We start from the raw sequence: 17953 nt of genomic DNA on the forward strand, positions 1-17953 counted from the left end.
GGTATAGCTGCGACATGACCAGATTTTCCGAAAAACAGGCAGCGATTTACTTTGAAGTTCTTCTTCCGCGAACAACTTTTGTGTGATTAAGCTGGTCTTGGTAGACCCATACTGTCACGATTTCATAGACGTGCTTTGAACCACTGTGGCAGAGTCTCTTCAACATTTCTTTACACCAATCGACGCGAGTCCTTTTTTGAATCCTCTCTCCCTCTGGACTCAACCAGTCGAAAATCGTAATAAGTTATGGCAGGAAAATTTTCATGAGTTAATTCCATCTTTTGGGCAAAAATTAATTTTTCCACTCATTGAAAAAGAACAAATAAAGCGCGTAAGTAAGTACGTTATGATAGAAAATACCAAACTTTCCGATAAAAATGTCGAATTACAGCTCATCGTATGTAGTGTTGCAAAGACGCGAAATATAAAAGGCAACTTTCGTATTGCCGTAAATAAAAAATGAACGAATTTATTTGCTGAAATTTTTCGTTTAAAAAGCTACGAGCTAAAAAGTGGCGTGGAGACACATAAATCTGTAAGGGCCTGTACTCTAAGAGAATACAGTAAGTTCATTGGCGATGTTCACAGGATCGATATAATTTAATGTACGAAATCAGGAAGACTAATATTTGGCTCTAGTCGACAGGCAAGCAAAAGGCTGATCATATTTCTTGTCACTCTAGTCGCTGTGAACGAAGGATAAAGGCCAACAAGTCTTCTTCAAGAGAAGAGAGAAGATAATTGTTTTTTTTCAAAATAAATTTTCACTATTTGGAAAACGATGAAGATGATTTACCAAACCTTATTACTAGCATTTTCGGGCAGTTAACATCGTATTTCTTCGAATTTCGAACCAGTCTCTCTATCCGCAAACTAGAGTTTGAGGCTCGGGCTAGGGCAATCTTTCCAAATAGGCAGAATTGGATCGAGGGGAAAATCTGCATCGAAGCTGGCACCTCTGTCTCCACTGACGGTTCAAATCTGGAGTTGGAGCAGGAGTTTTCTCTAAATCGGCCGAATACTGCTAGTGTTTTTCAAGCAGAAGTCTTGCATGAAGCATGCAAAATGCTTAGGAAATGCAGGAGCGAGGGAGCTATTAACATTTTCTCCGATAGTCAAGCCGCGATCAAGTCTCTCTCGACGCCATGGTGCAGAACGAAATTAGTAAACTCCTGCAAGGAGGAGATCAAATCTCTTGGGTGGGTAGGTAACATTTCTCTGACCTGGGTTCCAGAACATAGGAGCATAGAGGGAAATGAAATTGCTGATGAGCTTATCAGGAAGGGGACTGAGTTGGCCTCAGAGACCTCCTACCCGGTCATCGGCATCCCCCTGACAGTTGTTAAAGGGGAACCGCACAAATTATTTCTCAGGAAAGCGTAGAAAAGATGGAGCTCCATTTCTTCATATGCTATTTCGAAAACCCTTTGGCACCAGTACAATCTACGAAGGACTCAAAAGCCTTTTAGACTTCTCGCCATTCAATATCCAAACTCGTAGCTATGTTTACCGGTCACTGGACGATCGGCACACACGTGGAAAAGCTAGGGTTACCATTTAACCCCCTTTGCAGAAGCTGTGGGGGCCTATCAGAGAAGGAGATTGTTGAGCACTTTCTCTGTAAATGTCCTGGCTTGGCAGCTAGGGGCAGTGCGCCTACCTAAATCCCATCAATCTTCTCCGTTACATCAACAGCAATGGTTGCCTGTAGATATCTGCCTGTTGGAGGTCTCATAATGGTATGAACACGGCGCTTTAGTGTTACTTGGGTAGTGGCACTTCAACCGTTTCACATACCTACCTACCTACCAAATCTTGCTGAACAGAAATGCCGACATAGTTAGCCATTCTCAGCTATCAAACAATAGTTATCGTTATCGATAGTTCTCATGCAGCTAAAAAAAACATCCTACCCAGCTTATACTGATACTAATTGGCTGAATTTACTTTGTCGTCCAGGTGAACCCTCAAAAAGCAATCATATAACCTAAACTAACACACAGCATAAATAAAGGGTGGTTAAGTTTCAAGGGCTGGTGTTGATTTTGAATAAAATACAATCTTTTTAGGAAATTATTGTCATTTCTCTTTATTATGATAATATTGGTATGGCTCAATTACGTATGGAACAAAATATCGGCAAAATGGCCTTGGCGGCACCCCTCTATCCGATGGTCCAAATTTTTGATGACGCTGAGGTATAATTGATATTCTATGCCGTTAACGTGCCGAATTATCTCATCCTTTAGCTCTTGAATTGTTGCTGGCTTATCGACGTACACCTTTTCTTTCAAATAACCCCGAAGAAAGAAGTCCAACGGTGTCGTTGACGTTTAGGGGGGGTTCACATTCAACATGGGCCCTTGAAATTTAACCACCCTTTAGTTGTTGCATGAACGTCCTTAGCGTCCTTCTAATTTGATGCTGTATTTTTTTTTTTTGTTTTTTTGGTTAGGCGGTTCTCTACTAGACCCACCTTTAAAAATTAGTTTTCATTCGGATTAAATGCATAGTGGGCGAAACGCCTAAAATAAACTGAATTTTTAATGTGTTTATGAAAGCTTTTCTAAATTAATTTGCTATAAAGCGCCTACATGCACTCAAACAAGTCATATAACACAGCTGCATGAGATCCTTTCAAATCTCAGAAATGGTTGAATAATCAACACACACACAGTTGGCTGCATAACTCTGGCTTTGAACAAAAAAAAAAAAAACAATTGCACTCACCACTCACCACAAAAACATCCCGAATGTGGTAACAAGTATTTGTGGTTTAAGCCATATCTGCATATTTGTTTTTGCGCTGGAACAAATCCTGCGGTCCGAGACTACGTGCTTCACATATGCATTCACAAAATCACAGATAATCCCGAACGTGTAGGTTTTTCGGTAGGTTGTCGTTACAAGATGATAAATGTCAACCGTACAAAACACATGCATGCATCTAGTAACGGTAAAAAGTTCAGTTTTGCTTGTTTGTTTGGTTCACACTTTGCCTTGACAGCAACAGCAACAGAAAACAAAACAATTCATCAATAAATAAAAGCAAATGCCGGTGACAATATTCGCAACACAATGGCTTGAGTGCTGCAAAAAAGACAAAAAAGGTAAAAAATAAAACATAAAAATACAAACAACGAAGGCGAATGCAGAGCATATAAATGTCGTTGTTGTCATTGCTGTATACCTGGATGGACGATGTTGGCTAGTTGGACTAACTATGTACATACCTATTTTGTAGCACTGTTCATTGTTTGCTTTACGGACCAGCAGAGAGGAATCGGATAGTATCGATCCATTAATGCTGTTTTATTCTATTAAGATGCAGGTTAAAGTTAAAAAGCTAAAAGGGATGGGTTTAAGGTGGATGATACAATAGAGACATAACAAATTTACACGTAAGAGGTAAGAACATCCTGATGGCATGAAAATTTAACGGCTACAAATATATATATTTTTTTACAAAACTATTGGCGGGCGGCCGTCGTAGCCCAATAGGTTGGAGCGTGACTACCACTCGGAATTCAGAGAGAACGTAGGTTCAAATCTCGGTGAAACACCAAAATGAAGAAACAGTTTTTTCTATTAGCGGTCGTCCCCCGGCAGGCAATGGCAAACTTCCGAGTGTATTTCTGCCATGAAAAAGGTCCTCATAAAAAATATCTGCCGTTCGGAGTCGGCTTGAAACTGTAGGTCCCTCCATTCGTGGAACAACAACAAGACGCACACCACAAATAGGGGGAGGAGCTCGGCCAAACACCCAAAAAGGGTGTACGCGCCAATTATATATATATATAGAGAGGAGGTAGATATTTTTCTCTTATATTTCTATTATATACTTGTAATAAACTTCAAAGCACACATTTCAGTCTGGAAGGGTTTGATAAAACTGAGCCAATTATAGCCTTGGCGTACTTAGGATAGCCCGACTCGCTTGGCATTGGCTATGAATGTGTAGAGATGTGAGTTCTAGAAGAACCTTCATTCAAGGCATGGGACATGCGGCTTCTACATACAGAGCTTTATTTTAATTTCTCCGAAAATATAAAAGCTATGAAAAACTAAATTTTTTCACGTTCAGCGTACTCTATTCCATTAAGGAACACATTTTTATCAAAATTCAGCCATTTTCCTATTTTATATTTAGCTGCAGCACTGTGCGACGTGGCTGTTTTTGAAAAACAAAAAAAAAATTGCCCAAATCATCATTGTTGGCTGGACAACCCTGGTCGGGTCTTTGGTTGCTGTGGCATATGCCTCCAACTGTTTCGATTTCGAGCCTGCACCCTCTATACCCAAAATCTCCAAAAACCTGCGTCTTCATCTATACCATCTTCTATGTCGGTGGCACTTTCCAAAGCGTATTTGTTGGAGTGGGCAATCGGTATTAGCACATAAGATGTGACCTGCCCATCTCAGTCTGTATTATTGGGGTTATCACAGATGGGTGCAGCTTCAGTTTTCCGAGTTTATGATTGTGGCCGTTCCACCATTCGCCTTTATCACATATCGCGCCAAAGATTTCTGGCTGAACTCTCCTTTCAAAAAACCAGCAGCTTCTGTTTATCCGTATTCCTGAGTGACTAGGTTTCAGTACCGTACAACTAGGTGGGAATAATAATCGGGCGTGCAGTGAAATCTTCGTTTTTCTGTCTAGAAGGCGGCCCTTTAGGTGATTGCGCAAAGAGAAATAGCAGCGGTTTGTCAAAAAATGTATGCGAATATTTTAAATTAACGAGTTGCAAAAGTCCTACGTCGCTCTTTGTATGAAGTACTCGTATTTAGGAAAATTTGTGTAAAATTTTAGAAAACTATTTGAGTTCTCGTGCTCGCTGTGGTTTCGAGAAAAACTCAAAAGAAGGCAAACAGCTCTTATGCAGCGCTGTCTTCAAAAAATTATAACTTTTATAATTATTTAGAAACTCTTAAGTAAAAAACTAACGACTCTTTGAAAATTTCAAGGTGACCTTACTCAAGTCGCACATAATAATTATCCCACCAGTAAGGCTGTGGCGCATTTTACGTACAGAGCTTTGCCTACATGGTCCGGCACTCGAAGTGTAACCAACTTCAGACAGCCCGCGCAGCTGATGCACGGGCATCGGCTGTCTGTTAGTTGGCTAAATGACAGTCCAGAGTAAACGCGAAAAAGGAAAATCAGTAATGGATTTCAAACGTAATAGTGTGATTGCATTATATTTGGCTGGAAAATCACGACCAGCGATTGTTCGTGAGCACGAGCACCTTAAAGTAAATAAAGTTTTTGTTTGTTGTACCATTACTTCTCACAATGATACTAGCAGCATCGCGAAACGTCATGGGGGTGGTCATCAAAAGACTGCAAAGCCACGTGAAATGGTTCAATTAGTAAAGAAGCGAATTGAGCAAAATCCCCTACCCCCGACGAAGTGCCAATCAAATGGCAAAAAAACTGAAAACATCTGATCGTAGGATCCGCCGCATACTGAAAAATCAAATCAAATCTCAAACTCAAGCCTTACAAAATCCAAAAGGCGCATGATCTCACACCAAAGCAGCAACAAGTCAGACTTGAAAGAGCGAAGGAGTTGCTTCGCTTGGCCGAAAGTGGTCAATTTCCGAACAGTGTTTTTTTTGACGAGAAAATGTTTCAAATTGAGCAATTCGTAAATCCCCAAAACGATAGGGTTTATTTGACCGACCGTTCATACGAGAATTTGAGTCATTGATTGGCCACCAAAAAACAGCAGCCGCGACAGGTAATGGTTTGGGCTGCTGTAACCGCAGATGGGCGCTTTCCAATCATTTTCATCGAGCCTGGCGTCAAGGTAAATACGAAATATTATCGGAAAAGTTTTCTGGAGGTTGCTTTGAAACCGAGGGCAGATCATGGACGTTTCAACAGTACTCGGCACCGTCTCACAAAGCTCGAGGCAACCAAGAATGACTAAAAAACAACGTTTCGAACTTCTTAACGTCCACTCAATTGATTGAGGGCATGCATATTCGTCTTCTTCTTTATGTCGATGATATTGTTCTCCTGGCGGATAACCCTAAAGCCATGCAATCCATGATTAATAACCTAGGGAAATACTGCGCTGAATGGAATATGGAAGTAGCTAAACCTAAATAAATCGGAGATGATGGTCTTTAGAAGAGGTTGACGACTTTCCCAGGCTGAAAAATGGTAGTACCAAGGTGAAGAAATTAAATTGGTGGCCGAATATAAATATCTTGGTGTCATTGTCATACCCAAAATGGCATTCGGCATGCACTTAGAAGCCAGAAATACTTCAGCAAAAGCTAGTATTAATTGCACATGGAACGATTTTTTAGCGAAGCCATTCATTTCATTAAAATCAAAATGGAAGCTGTTCCAAGCGGTATGCAGAGCGATACAAACCTATGCAGCGCAAGTTTGTACTTATTCGATGAAGTAAATACACTTCAATGTTACTTTATTAAAAGAATCTTCAAACTACCTGAGTTCACTCCGAATTATGCAATAACATTGGAAACTAATTTAGAAGATAGCCACATGTATTCTTTAGAACTACAAATGAAGTATATCTGGTAAACTATTTATAAATATAATTGCAACAGACTCCCACACAAACTAACACAAGGCATCTTAAGTAAAAATGTGTTTTGGCTTAAACATCTGAACGACATGGGAATGGAGTTCGGTCTGAAGTTTGAAGAAAACATCACCGCTACAGACTGGCAAGATCGCTGTGTGCAACTTCTTACCAAAATGAAAATAAAAGATACCAACATGGCAAGGCAAAAAGCACAGTCAAGCGCGACGCGAATTTATAAACATTTAAACTACTCAGAAGGGGAATCATATATTAAAGAAAATATGCGGCTAGCTGATATTATGACAATTTTCAAAGCAAGGTGTGGTTTACTGAAGCTAAATGGCACCCTCTGAAATTCAAACGAGGAAGAAGATATGCAGCACTTCTTAGGAAGATGTCCGGTACTGAAGGAGATAAGAACAAAATACCTAAACGCAGCGAAGCTAAATAAAGCAGAAGTAATAAATATACTTAATGGCCACAATTGGAAAAGACTAATTTGCTTTATAAACTCAGCCTTACGCTATAGAGATTTTCTTATTGCAGAGGTTAATTTTTGAACTGTGACAGACAACATTGTTATTGCCACAAATTTATTATTTATTTCTTTATGTATTATCTATTATATATTTAAATGAATTATTGTAAAAATTTTTGAAATGTAAGATGCAATATTTAGAAATAAATAAAGAATTACTACTACGTCAACACAATGGCTCTCAAATTCACCAGACGCGAATCCGATGGAATATTCTCTTTGGGTCATGTTGGAGAGCAAGGTCCGAACTCAAAGATTAACCAGTCTCGAGGCGCTGAAAAAAAGCCATTGTCCGCGAGTGGGCCAAAATATCTGCAAGTCACATACGGGCGGCTTGCGATTCGTGACTGGATCGCCTGAAGGCCATAGTCAAGGCAAAAGGTGGTCATATGGAGCAAAAGTAAATTGATTCTTAATTTTGTATTATTTTCACATATTTTTTAATTTGAATTAAATAAAAGTAATTTTCCAAACTAAATTTATGGCCCTTTTAATTGGTTACACTTCGAGTGCCGGACCCTGTACAATCTTAAAAAGTCCATATAAGCTAAAGAATTGAAGCTACTTTATGCTTTCAAGCATCGACATCCCATTTTAACTCTGCTTTAGGTTATGTTTTCATTGAAAACCCCTTTATATGCTTTAAGGTCTCAATCAGGGCATACTCACATATGTGCTCTTCGCCCTTTGCTCACACGGGAATCTGAAAAGGACGCGAAACATAGATTAATTGACATTTAAGTTCAGAATCTTTGTTAGTTGGAAAGTAAACAATTTATCTACTTCATTAAATTTTTTACCTTCATAGTGTGAATGGATCAAATGCATTCAAGTTTAATATCAAAAATCATTCAACCGATTAATCGGAGCCCTGCTATCACTGCCAGTAAAAGTCAACGTTAGCTCGTCAACGGTGGCTCACTGAGCTAATGAGACTATAACTGGCATCGACTAAGGATTAAAGTTTAGAAATGACCAGCACAGTGAACTGCAAGTACAAATGTGGGTGGGTATGTATCAGCTTACCATGCGCCGCAAAATTATGTACGTGGCAGGCTTTTTGCTTTTACTATATACAGTATTGTGCAAGTGGGCATACGCCCGTATGTATTTCATTACTTACCAGGTGGTGGGAGTAGTGTGAAAAATGTGTGCTCCAAAACTAGTGCGATTTCAATCTGTTAGGGGTCAGATTTGCACCCGTATATAATATGTTAATTATAACACTGTTTGCAGCATAAAAATGTACTAACGAGTGAAGTCAAGCCCTTCTCCACCTGATCTTTCCAACGCAGAGGAAAGTATTAAAAAAAAGAAGATATTTGCAATAATTTAACGGCAATGGCAAAAGCCGTTTGTCGATTTATTTTTCGTGCAAAACAATTATCCGGTTTTCGGGTTTTAAAACTAGCTTATCAGGGTGAATTAAATATATAATTATAAAAACATTTTAATAGCAGATACCAAAATCTCCAAATTAAAAGAAATTTCTCGGAATTGCGCGCTCTTTTGTGATTAGGTTTCACTTTATTCCGCGAATTACACCGAAATGTCGCCAAATTGCCCAGTTAGGTCAACTTATTTGCCAAATCTACTGTCTTTGAAAAATCATAGCCAGTGACGAAAACAATGAGAGAATTATGAATGTATTAAGGAAAAGGTGTGAGCGTATTGTTATTGTTTTTGCAAAACAGTTCCGTGTAAACGCCAAGTAAAAAGTATACGCGTCATTGCATGTATTTACTAAATTTATGGGGTAAAAATATATAGATGAAAAGGGCTAATATTTAGGCAGGGAGAACCTAAAAACGCTCAACGCTGTTGGCTCCGTTATCACAAACATAATTCAGCAAACATAATCCTTTGGATAGGTTTGGTTTGGTCGTTCTAGCAGGCGGAAAGATCAAACGCTTCGAAAAATAGTTAATGACTGAAATTCAACTTTATCTTGAATGGAAACTAGTTTTGCTACCGAATTCATCAAAAGGATACCAATTCGAAACCAATCGCATCCGGAATTTCCCCCAGTGTGAAGATGATGATATCACGGCATGAGTCACACATATGTACCCTATGAATGCATGTAAATATGAAGCATACTTTTGCGAGCTTTCATTATCAAGCGTTTTTTTCGCGTATCGTTATTGAATTTTTTCTGTTTTTCTTTCATTAATATGCACATAAATATATAAACAACATTAACAGACACACATGCACGTATGAACATACGCAATTTATACGATTCCAGTGATTTAGAACAGCGACAGCACCCACTCGGCACCTTTCCAACGGCAAACCGCCGCCATGTTTAGCTGTAGCGCTGCTGAAGTGGTTATTATGCAGGAGGATGCTTCTCCGGTCGCTATCTGCGAATGAAATCGAGAGGGGAAAAATAGTGGCAAAATGTGTATGTATGCGTGTTGATACCCAGCTGTGGTATTTGCCAAGCATCATGTGCATACTCGTGCCTGCTATAAGTGGGATATTTGAGTGTATACGTGTTTGTGCGTGCCTGTAGTTTTGTATGGAAGCCTATGCATGTGTAATGAGCAGGCATGTATGACACGAAATCACTCGCCATCTGTTGTAAATACATACATATTTATTTACATAATGTGGCGTTTATTTTTAATTGATAATGTGGTAAGCAGATATACATTATTTTAATTACATCTTACAAGTATTTCCGTGCACTTACAAATGCAAGATAGATGCATACAATAAGTGCACACATACAAATGCACGCACTTACATACACATGTATGCCTATGGAATAAAGTAAAATTGTTTATGGTCATAAAGGGGGTTTCTATAGATGAAATTGTTATGCAGGTTATATGAATGGCACTTAAATGTGCACGTTATTGAATAATTGTTGAATTATTTAGTGCCTGCTCTTTAAGGGGTTAGGGGTAGTCAGAGGCCTGAAAAAATTATGATTTTCAATAATTTTTTTTGCTAGTCAATTGCTTTATTTTACAAAAATAAAACTATAGCATTAATATATCGTGTTTCGACTTGACTTAAGTAAAATTTCCAAAAAAAGAAAAATTATAATAATTGTAAAAGTTATCGCTGTTTGTGTGGAGTCCGTTTCGCCAGTAGTCGGTTGCGGCGATCATCACAAGTCCTTGGGGATTCATCTAAAATGAATCGGACAAGAAAAAATAGTTTTATTAATAGATAGTATTGTGCTTGATTGAAGTTTTTTTTCAAAATTAACAATATGGCGGCCTCAGGAAATATTTTTTAGATTTTCGAGAAAAAAACCGACTATTAACTGTTAAAAAAAAATCGAAATTAAAAAAAACAAATGCTTCGATCAGGCACGAGTTTTTTATGTTTTTCAAAAGCAGTTTAAATTTTATTCAAATTTACCAAGCGGTTTTTAAGTTACAGTGATCACCAGTTCAAAAAACATAGTTTTGAGAAAAACGCATTCAAAGTTTTGCGCCGAGCGCCCTTTGTCAATTGTTGAATAACTCGAAAGGTATTTGACGGATATACTTCAAATTTTCACACAATATTTTTAAGATATTATACTTTAAGAAATAGCATTGTAAACCGGTTCAAAGGCAAACGAATTTCACAAGTTCGCAGCGAAGTGGTCGTCCGCGCAAATGAATAGACCGAGAGCGATTTAAAATGTGTGAAAAGTGAAAAATGATTCAAAAATTACATCAACCCAGATCGCGGCGGAGGTAAAACAAGATTTTGGCAAAGAAGTCCATGCCAAAACAGTTAGACGAGTACTGCATTAGGCTGGGTACAAAGCATGTGTGGCTAGGCGCAAACCCTTCATATCCGCAACCAACCAAAAGAAAAGGGTGGCATGTGCAAAACAATTTGAAAACCAGCCTCTATAGCCTCTAGGACAATATATCGTTTTCAGATGAAGGTAAATTTAACATTTTTCGTTCAGACAGCCGCATAACTGTGTGGCGAAAACGTAACAGAGCTTACGCTGCAAAAAATCTAGCACCTAGTGTGAAGTACGGTAGTGGAGGATTATTGTTTTGGGGTTGCTTGTCGGCTGCAGGTATGGAGGAGCTTGTATTTATTGAAGGTCTAATGGACAAATCAGTTTATTTAAACATATTGAAAGAAAATCTCAAAAGAAGTGCAGATCAGTAGAATCCTTCAAACTCCTTCACATTTCAGCATGACACAATGACCCTAAGCACACGGCGCATGATGTAAAGATGTGGCTTGCTTATCACATGTTGTGCCGTACTCCCCCACAGTATCCGTATCTCAATTCTATTGAGCACTTGTGGGAGGAATTGCAACGACGAGTCAGAAAATTTGCGATTTCCATGAAGCCTTTCAATTCAGGCAACGTAACAAGAAGAATGGCTTAATATTGACGAAGAATTTACGAAAAAATTAGTGCACTCAGTGACGAATAGATTGAAAGCCGTATTAAAACAAAAAGGCCTTCCAACGAAGTACTAACATTTAAGTGTATTTTAAACAAATAAAAGATTCGTGCCTATACTTTTGTCCCGCAAATATTGCTTTACTTTTACTTTTCTTCTAATTTAGGGTTTAAGCACTGTGAATTTTCAAAAACTAAAACTGGATTTTTTAACTAAAATGTATGAGTATGTGTAACTTATCTGGAATAAACAGTTTTTGTTATTGATGATTTGAAAAACTTGATTTTTATTCCATTGTCGTTATTGTGCCTATACTTATGTATGTCCATCACTGAATATTATTACAGTCTAATCTTGGTAATTCGGACACTTGATAATTCGGACAGCGCGGTAATCCGGACACCAAAACGTTTTCTATTGAAGTCTCTGTAATCCGGACACCACGTATTCATGTACCTCTAAAATTCGGACACTTCTTTATTTTCCAGTGAATATGCTGAAATAAAAAGGAATTCCGTTATTTTTTATTTTATTTTATAAAGGGGACTCCCCTGCTAACTAATTTGCGTGAATAGTGCGTTTAAGTGCTCGTCAGCCTCCTAGTTCATATTCATAAGCATATTTGCGTAACGTGTAGTTCAGTAGCTAATTTCAAACATTAACTCCATAATTTCTTTAACTGTGGACTGCATAAATTTAACTATGGCACCAGCAGCTAAGAAAAAACATACGTTTTTAACGATAGACCAGAAAAAGAAGTTCTTAAGAAACTAAGTCAAGGACAGTCAATTCGACAGCTAGCTGCGCAATACAATGAAGGTAAATCTACAATTTCGGACATAAAATCAAGTGGATTAAAGATTGATAGGTAAGAAACGAAAACATTTTGTAAGAAGAGCTTACACTCCTTTGATTATATTTTGCAGTTACATTGCTAGAACAGAATGTGGCCTTGGAAAGCGTAAAACTATGCGACCTGCGGAGTTTGAAAAGATGGAAGACCACTTTTATAAATGGTTTGTAAACGCAAGACGAAACAATGCACCGATTTTCTCGGAAATCATCAAAGAAAAGGCCAAACAATTCTGTTCCCAAATTTACGGACAAAGTGTGGAATTTGTGGCTAGTAATGGTTGGTTTAATAATTTTCGCTCCCGATATTGAATTAAATTCTTAAAAATATCTGGCGAAAAACTTTCCAATGATTCTACTGCTGTGCTACCCTTTATTGAAAAATTGCGAAAGAAAATTGCAGAAATGGGCATTACGTATGATCAGGTTTATAATGCAGATGAGACTGTTTTGTTTTGGAGAAAACTTCCAGAAAAAACCCTTGCATTACATAATGAAAAATCCGCACCCGGGCGCAAAATTGGAAAAGAAAGAGTAACACTTCTAGTTTGCTGTAATGCAACCGGAGAACATAAACTTCCATTGTTCATGATAGGGAAAGCCAAAAACCCCAGAGCGTTTAAAAAAGTAAACCTTCCGCTTGGGTACTCCCATACCAAAAATGCTTGGATGACAGAGCAAATCTTTAAAAATTGGTTTGAAAACTCATTCGTTAAAGAAGTAAAGCGTTACTTAAAGGAAAAGAATTTACCAGCCAAAGCCATTTTACTGCTCGACAATGCAACTTGCCATCCCCAATCACTGTCGGATGTCGATAAGGACATATATGTTAAGTTTTTACCACCAAACTGCACGGCTCTTATACAGCCAATGGACCTAAATGCTATCCGAATTTTAAAGACAAACTATCGGAAGAGTTTTTTGTCTCTACTTTTGTCCAGCCCAACGATCAATCTCCCAGAATCTTTAAAAAACTTTACATTAAAAGATGTGGCTTTTTTATCGTCTATTGCTTGGAAAAATGTGGATGAACGTGTGCTAAAATTTCGCACTCTCAAGCTATTGTCGCATTTGATAGTTGTATTAAATATGCAGAGGAACAGGAATTTGCATCCGGAGACATTTTAAAACTTGTGAGTCTCAGAGATATTGCCTTCAGAAAGAGAAATGAAACAAAATTGCGGCAAACGAATATATTGAATTATTTTACGGCCGAATAAAACTAATATATGTACATATAACTCATTGAATATTAATCAATTTAAGATTAAATAAAAGTTTATTTCATTTAATTACTGATCTACTGATTTCTATTAAATTTTTTACCTACTCGATAATCCGGAAAATTCGATATTTCGGACAACCTCTGGTATTTAATTGTCCGAATTATCGAGATTATACTGTACTTACATATGCAAAATTATGCCCCTTTGATTTTTTATCAAGAGGAGCATCTCTTTAATATAAAATTTTGCAATAAAAAATTAATTCATAAACTTAAGATAACTGAGTGCTATATGTGAGGCATAGTCAATATAACCATTGTATTCTAATTTTAAACGAACACTGCATGAGCGTCTACAAAGAAGACAATGAACTGGAAAAACAGAACTGCACCGCTAAAAAACTATGCTAATAAAAAATCGGAAAAATGCCAAAAAACTATGAAATAAAAAACTCATTTTTCATCCTTTGTTAGTTGCTTAACCAGCTGCCAATTTAAACGGTGAACAATAGTGTGGCGACAAACTATGGTGAAATAGAAAAATGCCTTTTACACAATTTCCTTTTTTTGCTTGGCGATTTCATTTTTTTTTGCCAGTTTCATTTAATTGGGCATGCTGTCAAAATATGTATTTAATTTTTAGAAGTCTTGATAGCGCTCGTTAGTATTTCAATCGAAACTGGTCACTTTATTCGTAATTAAAATTTTCTAGACATAAATATAAACTACTTTTCATAATTATGCGAATTACACGTCCAAATAAATAAACTTTTGAATTTGAATATAACAGTTGTCTAATGATAATTTTTAACTAATTACTAATTTTTCTAACGTACAATAATCTTCTTCTGCTGCCTAATTTAACCTCCTGTGATCCCTTGCATATAGATATCCTGCACCGTTGGTATGGCGTGCTGGAATTGTCTGCGCCTTGGTATTGGCTGCACATGGGGCAAACGTGTACCATTCATTGCATTCAAACTTGGCATGAAGTCTTCATCGTCGGTAGTTGTCGACGCCGATAAATTCGCCGTCACGTCGTATTGGAGTGCTGTGTGAGTCGCTGATGATTGATCTTCTTGTAACTGCACTTCAAAGCGTACCGTTTTACGTTTTGCTGGTTCCAATGGCTTGCGCCAGGCTGTTGATCCTAGTGGATTGTTTTGTTGTGGTTCTTCATTGACTTGGTTATTTTCTGCATTGCTGGTTGATGGTCTCAAGTCAAGTGTTGCATTTTCAGGACTATCTCTGCTGATTGACAAGACTTCGTAAGCGGCTGGCGATGGCGCGCGGGCATGTTGCTCCGCACCTACGCTAATTATGGTATTATCGCTTATATTCAACGGTGGTATAGCTGGTACACTGGTGTTGTTGTCTTGATTTTCTTTTTCTTTCTCTTCAAATTCTAATAGTTCCTGTGAAGGACCACGCAGTTGGAATGGTGCATTTTGTTTCACAAAGTCACGCAAATGTTTCGTCCGGGGTGTACGATACACCAAGTGATCAAAGTCGTCCAGTGAGGATGAAGATGATATTGTAAGTGATTTGCGCTGATTTTTCTTTTCTATGGCGCGCTTTATTTTATATTCGTATATTTGTTCCAAGCTTTTGGCACATTTTGCACAAACACGATTTTCGGGTCGGTAGTCTACTCTACGCTTGCGCGCAAATTCCAACAATTTTGGATTTGTAATTAGCACGCCTTCACCGCTTAATAAATGGCCATCGGTGGAAATGGCACATTTTATGCCACGAATTCGTACCATTTCTTTCAAGTTAATTTAACTAAAACATATTTCACAATTTTTCCTTGTTTACATATTTCCAATTCTACCCGCGGTTAAAAATCCAATTGCATTTTCGCCGCTGTTTGTTGCAGCTGGTACAGGGTTGTTAATTACCTTGCGTTGTGAATTTGCTCCGATAGGAGTAGATTTTATACGTTTTGTGAAAAGCCTTGCGATCTATCGTCTAAAGTTAAGATCTAATTGCAATTTTTTTACATTTGAATTCTAATTAAACTCTCCAATACAAAAATCGTAATCTATGAAAATTTTGTTTAGCTATATGGTAATAGGAGTTCTCTCTTTAAGCCTTTATATTGCTCACACTCACCAACGTAAACGTACGCAGCTGACACAATGAAACAACGATACTACGGAACGGAACGGTTGTGTAAATTCATTTACATGGGGCTCTCATTAGTTTCATCGTGTCATCTGTATTTTAACTCACAGCGGTTAATTGGAGTTGCAACTTTACAATAAAAAGGAAACAATAAGTGATGAATTATAAATAATAATAAGATTTTTTGGTATAGAAATGGAAAGTGTGATGTACGAAATAAGTCATCGTCTTTTTATATTAATTATTCAATACAAAAGCAAAAAAAATTAAATCTAGAGCGTAAAATTTTGTTCTACTCCGCTTTTACAAATCAGTCCTGAATCATGTTTCAGTGACACGAACTTGTCAGTCACTGAACGTACGCTTTGTGGAGTGTTTCAAATTTCATAAGATGCGTTCTACACGTGCGAGATTTAGAACCTAATTTGCAGTATGCGCTACAGATTAATGGAAAATAACTAGAGAACGACCGGCCAACGGTTGTAAAGACAGAAGCAAATTGAGAACGAACCGTAAATTTTTAAGGGCATGAGAAAAAGGACAAAGAATGGATTTTTAAAAATTCAGAGTTTGTATTAATGAAAAAGCAAAAACGGTGTATATATAAGTTTGAATCATTCAGTATTTATTTAATACACTTAGTTGAAACTACATACACTAAAGTAAAAACAATAGCTTGTCGGTATTTTTACCTTTCTAACAGTACCGTCTCGGCAAACAGCTGAACAATTGCTTATTAGCCACACCCCATGACCCGATGAAGGAGCGGATGAATATTTCAAAGATATTTTTCCTACAGAAAATGAAAACTTAAAGTTTATAAAAATTATTGTAGCAAAAAAAAAAAAAAATTAATGAATTTTTCTGCCGAATTTCCGTCTTTTTTTTGGCCGAAGCCAAACTTCATTTTTCACATCTAATTGTAAAGAGCCTTATTTTGATAAAAAAAAGTGCGTGTAGCGTAGTACACATAACAGAAGTGAAACTTTCAAGGCAGACAAAGAAAGAGGGAGGGAGAGGGAGAGAGAGAAAATGAGAGAGCGAGAGAGAGAGAGAGAGAGAGAAAATATATATCTAAATAAATTCACAACATTTGCAGAGAATACAAATAGACAAAATTTACAAAAATCGGATAAAGGTCGATCGGTGAAGGCAACCGTCGGATACAAACCGGGGCAAAAACGCGCACTACTCCGAGCGTTTATCACCCGCACAAACGTAGCGGTGCCAGGACCGCAGCAACGGCACAAATTACCGCAAGGCAATACCCTTAAATCCTACGCCGGAATAGAAGCACTAGCCAGGAAACGGAAATAAGCGTAGGAGGAACTCAGGAAAAGTAGACTAAAGTGTATCTAAGGTATAGCTCTCTTTCTCCTTTTCCTCTACGTTGCATCTTTTTTCTCTCTCGCGTAACACAAATGCCCAAATCTTGCATGGCCTTGAAATTGTACTCTCCATTTTCGCTCGTCCATCCACGCCTAAGAAGTTTCACTTCAAGAAAAATCGTGAAATCTGGAAGAATCTACATTTTTACATGTTTTATTTTAAAACAACATCTGGGCTGTTCTTTCGAAAATACCATTTACATTATTTCTCAATAAAGATTTTATCAAGTAGAATTTTTTAATACGGAATTTTACATCACACATCGAGTGCATATATGCCTTGACATTGCAGCAGTATGTAGCTCTATTGAAAAGTAGTTATTTTTTAACGAAGGATGGGGTATATATTTGTTTTGCTCTTGTATGTATGAATGTGCGCTGTAGCCGAATGGGTTGGGGCGTGACTACCATTCGGAAGTGCGTAGGTAAAAGTATATACATATATATATAATTGGCGCGTACACCCTTTTTGGGTGTTTGGCCGAACTCCTCCTCCTATATGTGGCGTGCGTCCTGATGTTTTTCCACAAATGGAGGGACCTACAGTTTCAAGCCGACTCCGAACGGCAGATAGTTTTATGAGGAGCTTTTTCATGGCAGAAATACACTCGGAGAGTTGCCATTGCCTGCCGAGGGGCAACTGCTATTAGAAAACACTTTTTCTTAATGTAGGTAAAAGTAGAGTGCGAAAAAAGTAGTAAAAGTTTTTTTTCTATTATAATTGCGGTCGCCCCTCGGCAGGCAATGACAAACCGCCGAGTGTATTTCTGCCACGAAAAAGGTCCTCAGAAAATATCATTTGCGCTTAAAACTGTAAACAAATAGGAGGAGGAGTTCGGCCAAAAAAGAATCTATTAAAGGTGGTATCGGTAAATCTGCTG

At 37.7% G+C, this 17953-nt stretch overlaps 2 protein-coding genes across 3 annotated transcripts in view; one reads left to right on the forward strand and one right to left on the reverse strand.

Moving 5' to 3' along the window:
• The window catches only part of LOC128860211 (uncharacterized), a 63264-nt gene that overhangs the window by 10859 nt on the left and 34452 nt on the right, over nt 1–17953 (forward strand). The gene's annotated exons all lie outside the window — the stretch shown is intronic.
• On the reverse strand, nt 14225–15432 carry LOC128860212 (uncharacterized). The gene has a single exon (XM_054097539.1). It carries the CDS (start codon nt 15321–15323, stop codon nt 14418–14420), a length of 906 nt encoding a protein of 301 aa, XP_053953514.1. The 5' UTR covers nt 15324–15432; the 3' UTR covers nt 14225–14417.

The sequence above is a fragment of the Anastrepha ludens genome, chromosome 4 (assembly GCF_028408465.1).
Source record: "Anastrepha ludens isolate Willacy chromosome 4, idAnaLude1.1, whole genome shotgun sequence".
NCBI classification, from domain to species: Eukaryota; Metazoa; Arthropoda; class Insecta; order Diptera; family Tephritidae; genus Anastrepha; species Anastrepha ludens.

Bases quoted from the DNA above. Each gene is read 5' to 3' on its own strand.
- LOC128860212 (XM_054097539.1), bottom strand. From the start codon at position 15,323: ATGGTACGAATTCGTGGCATAAAATGTGCCATTTCCACCGATGGCCAT.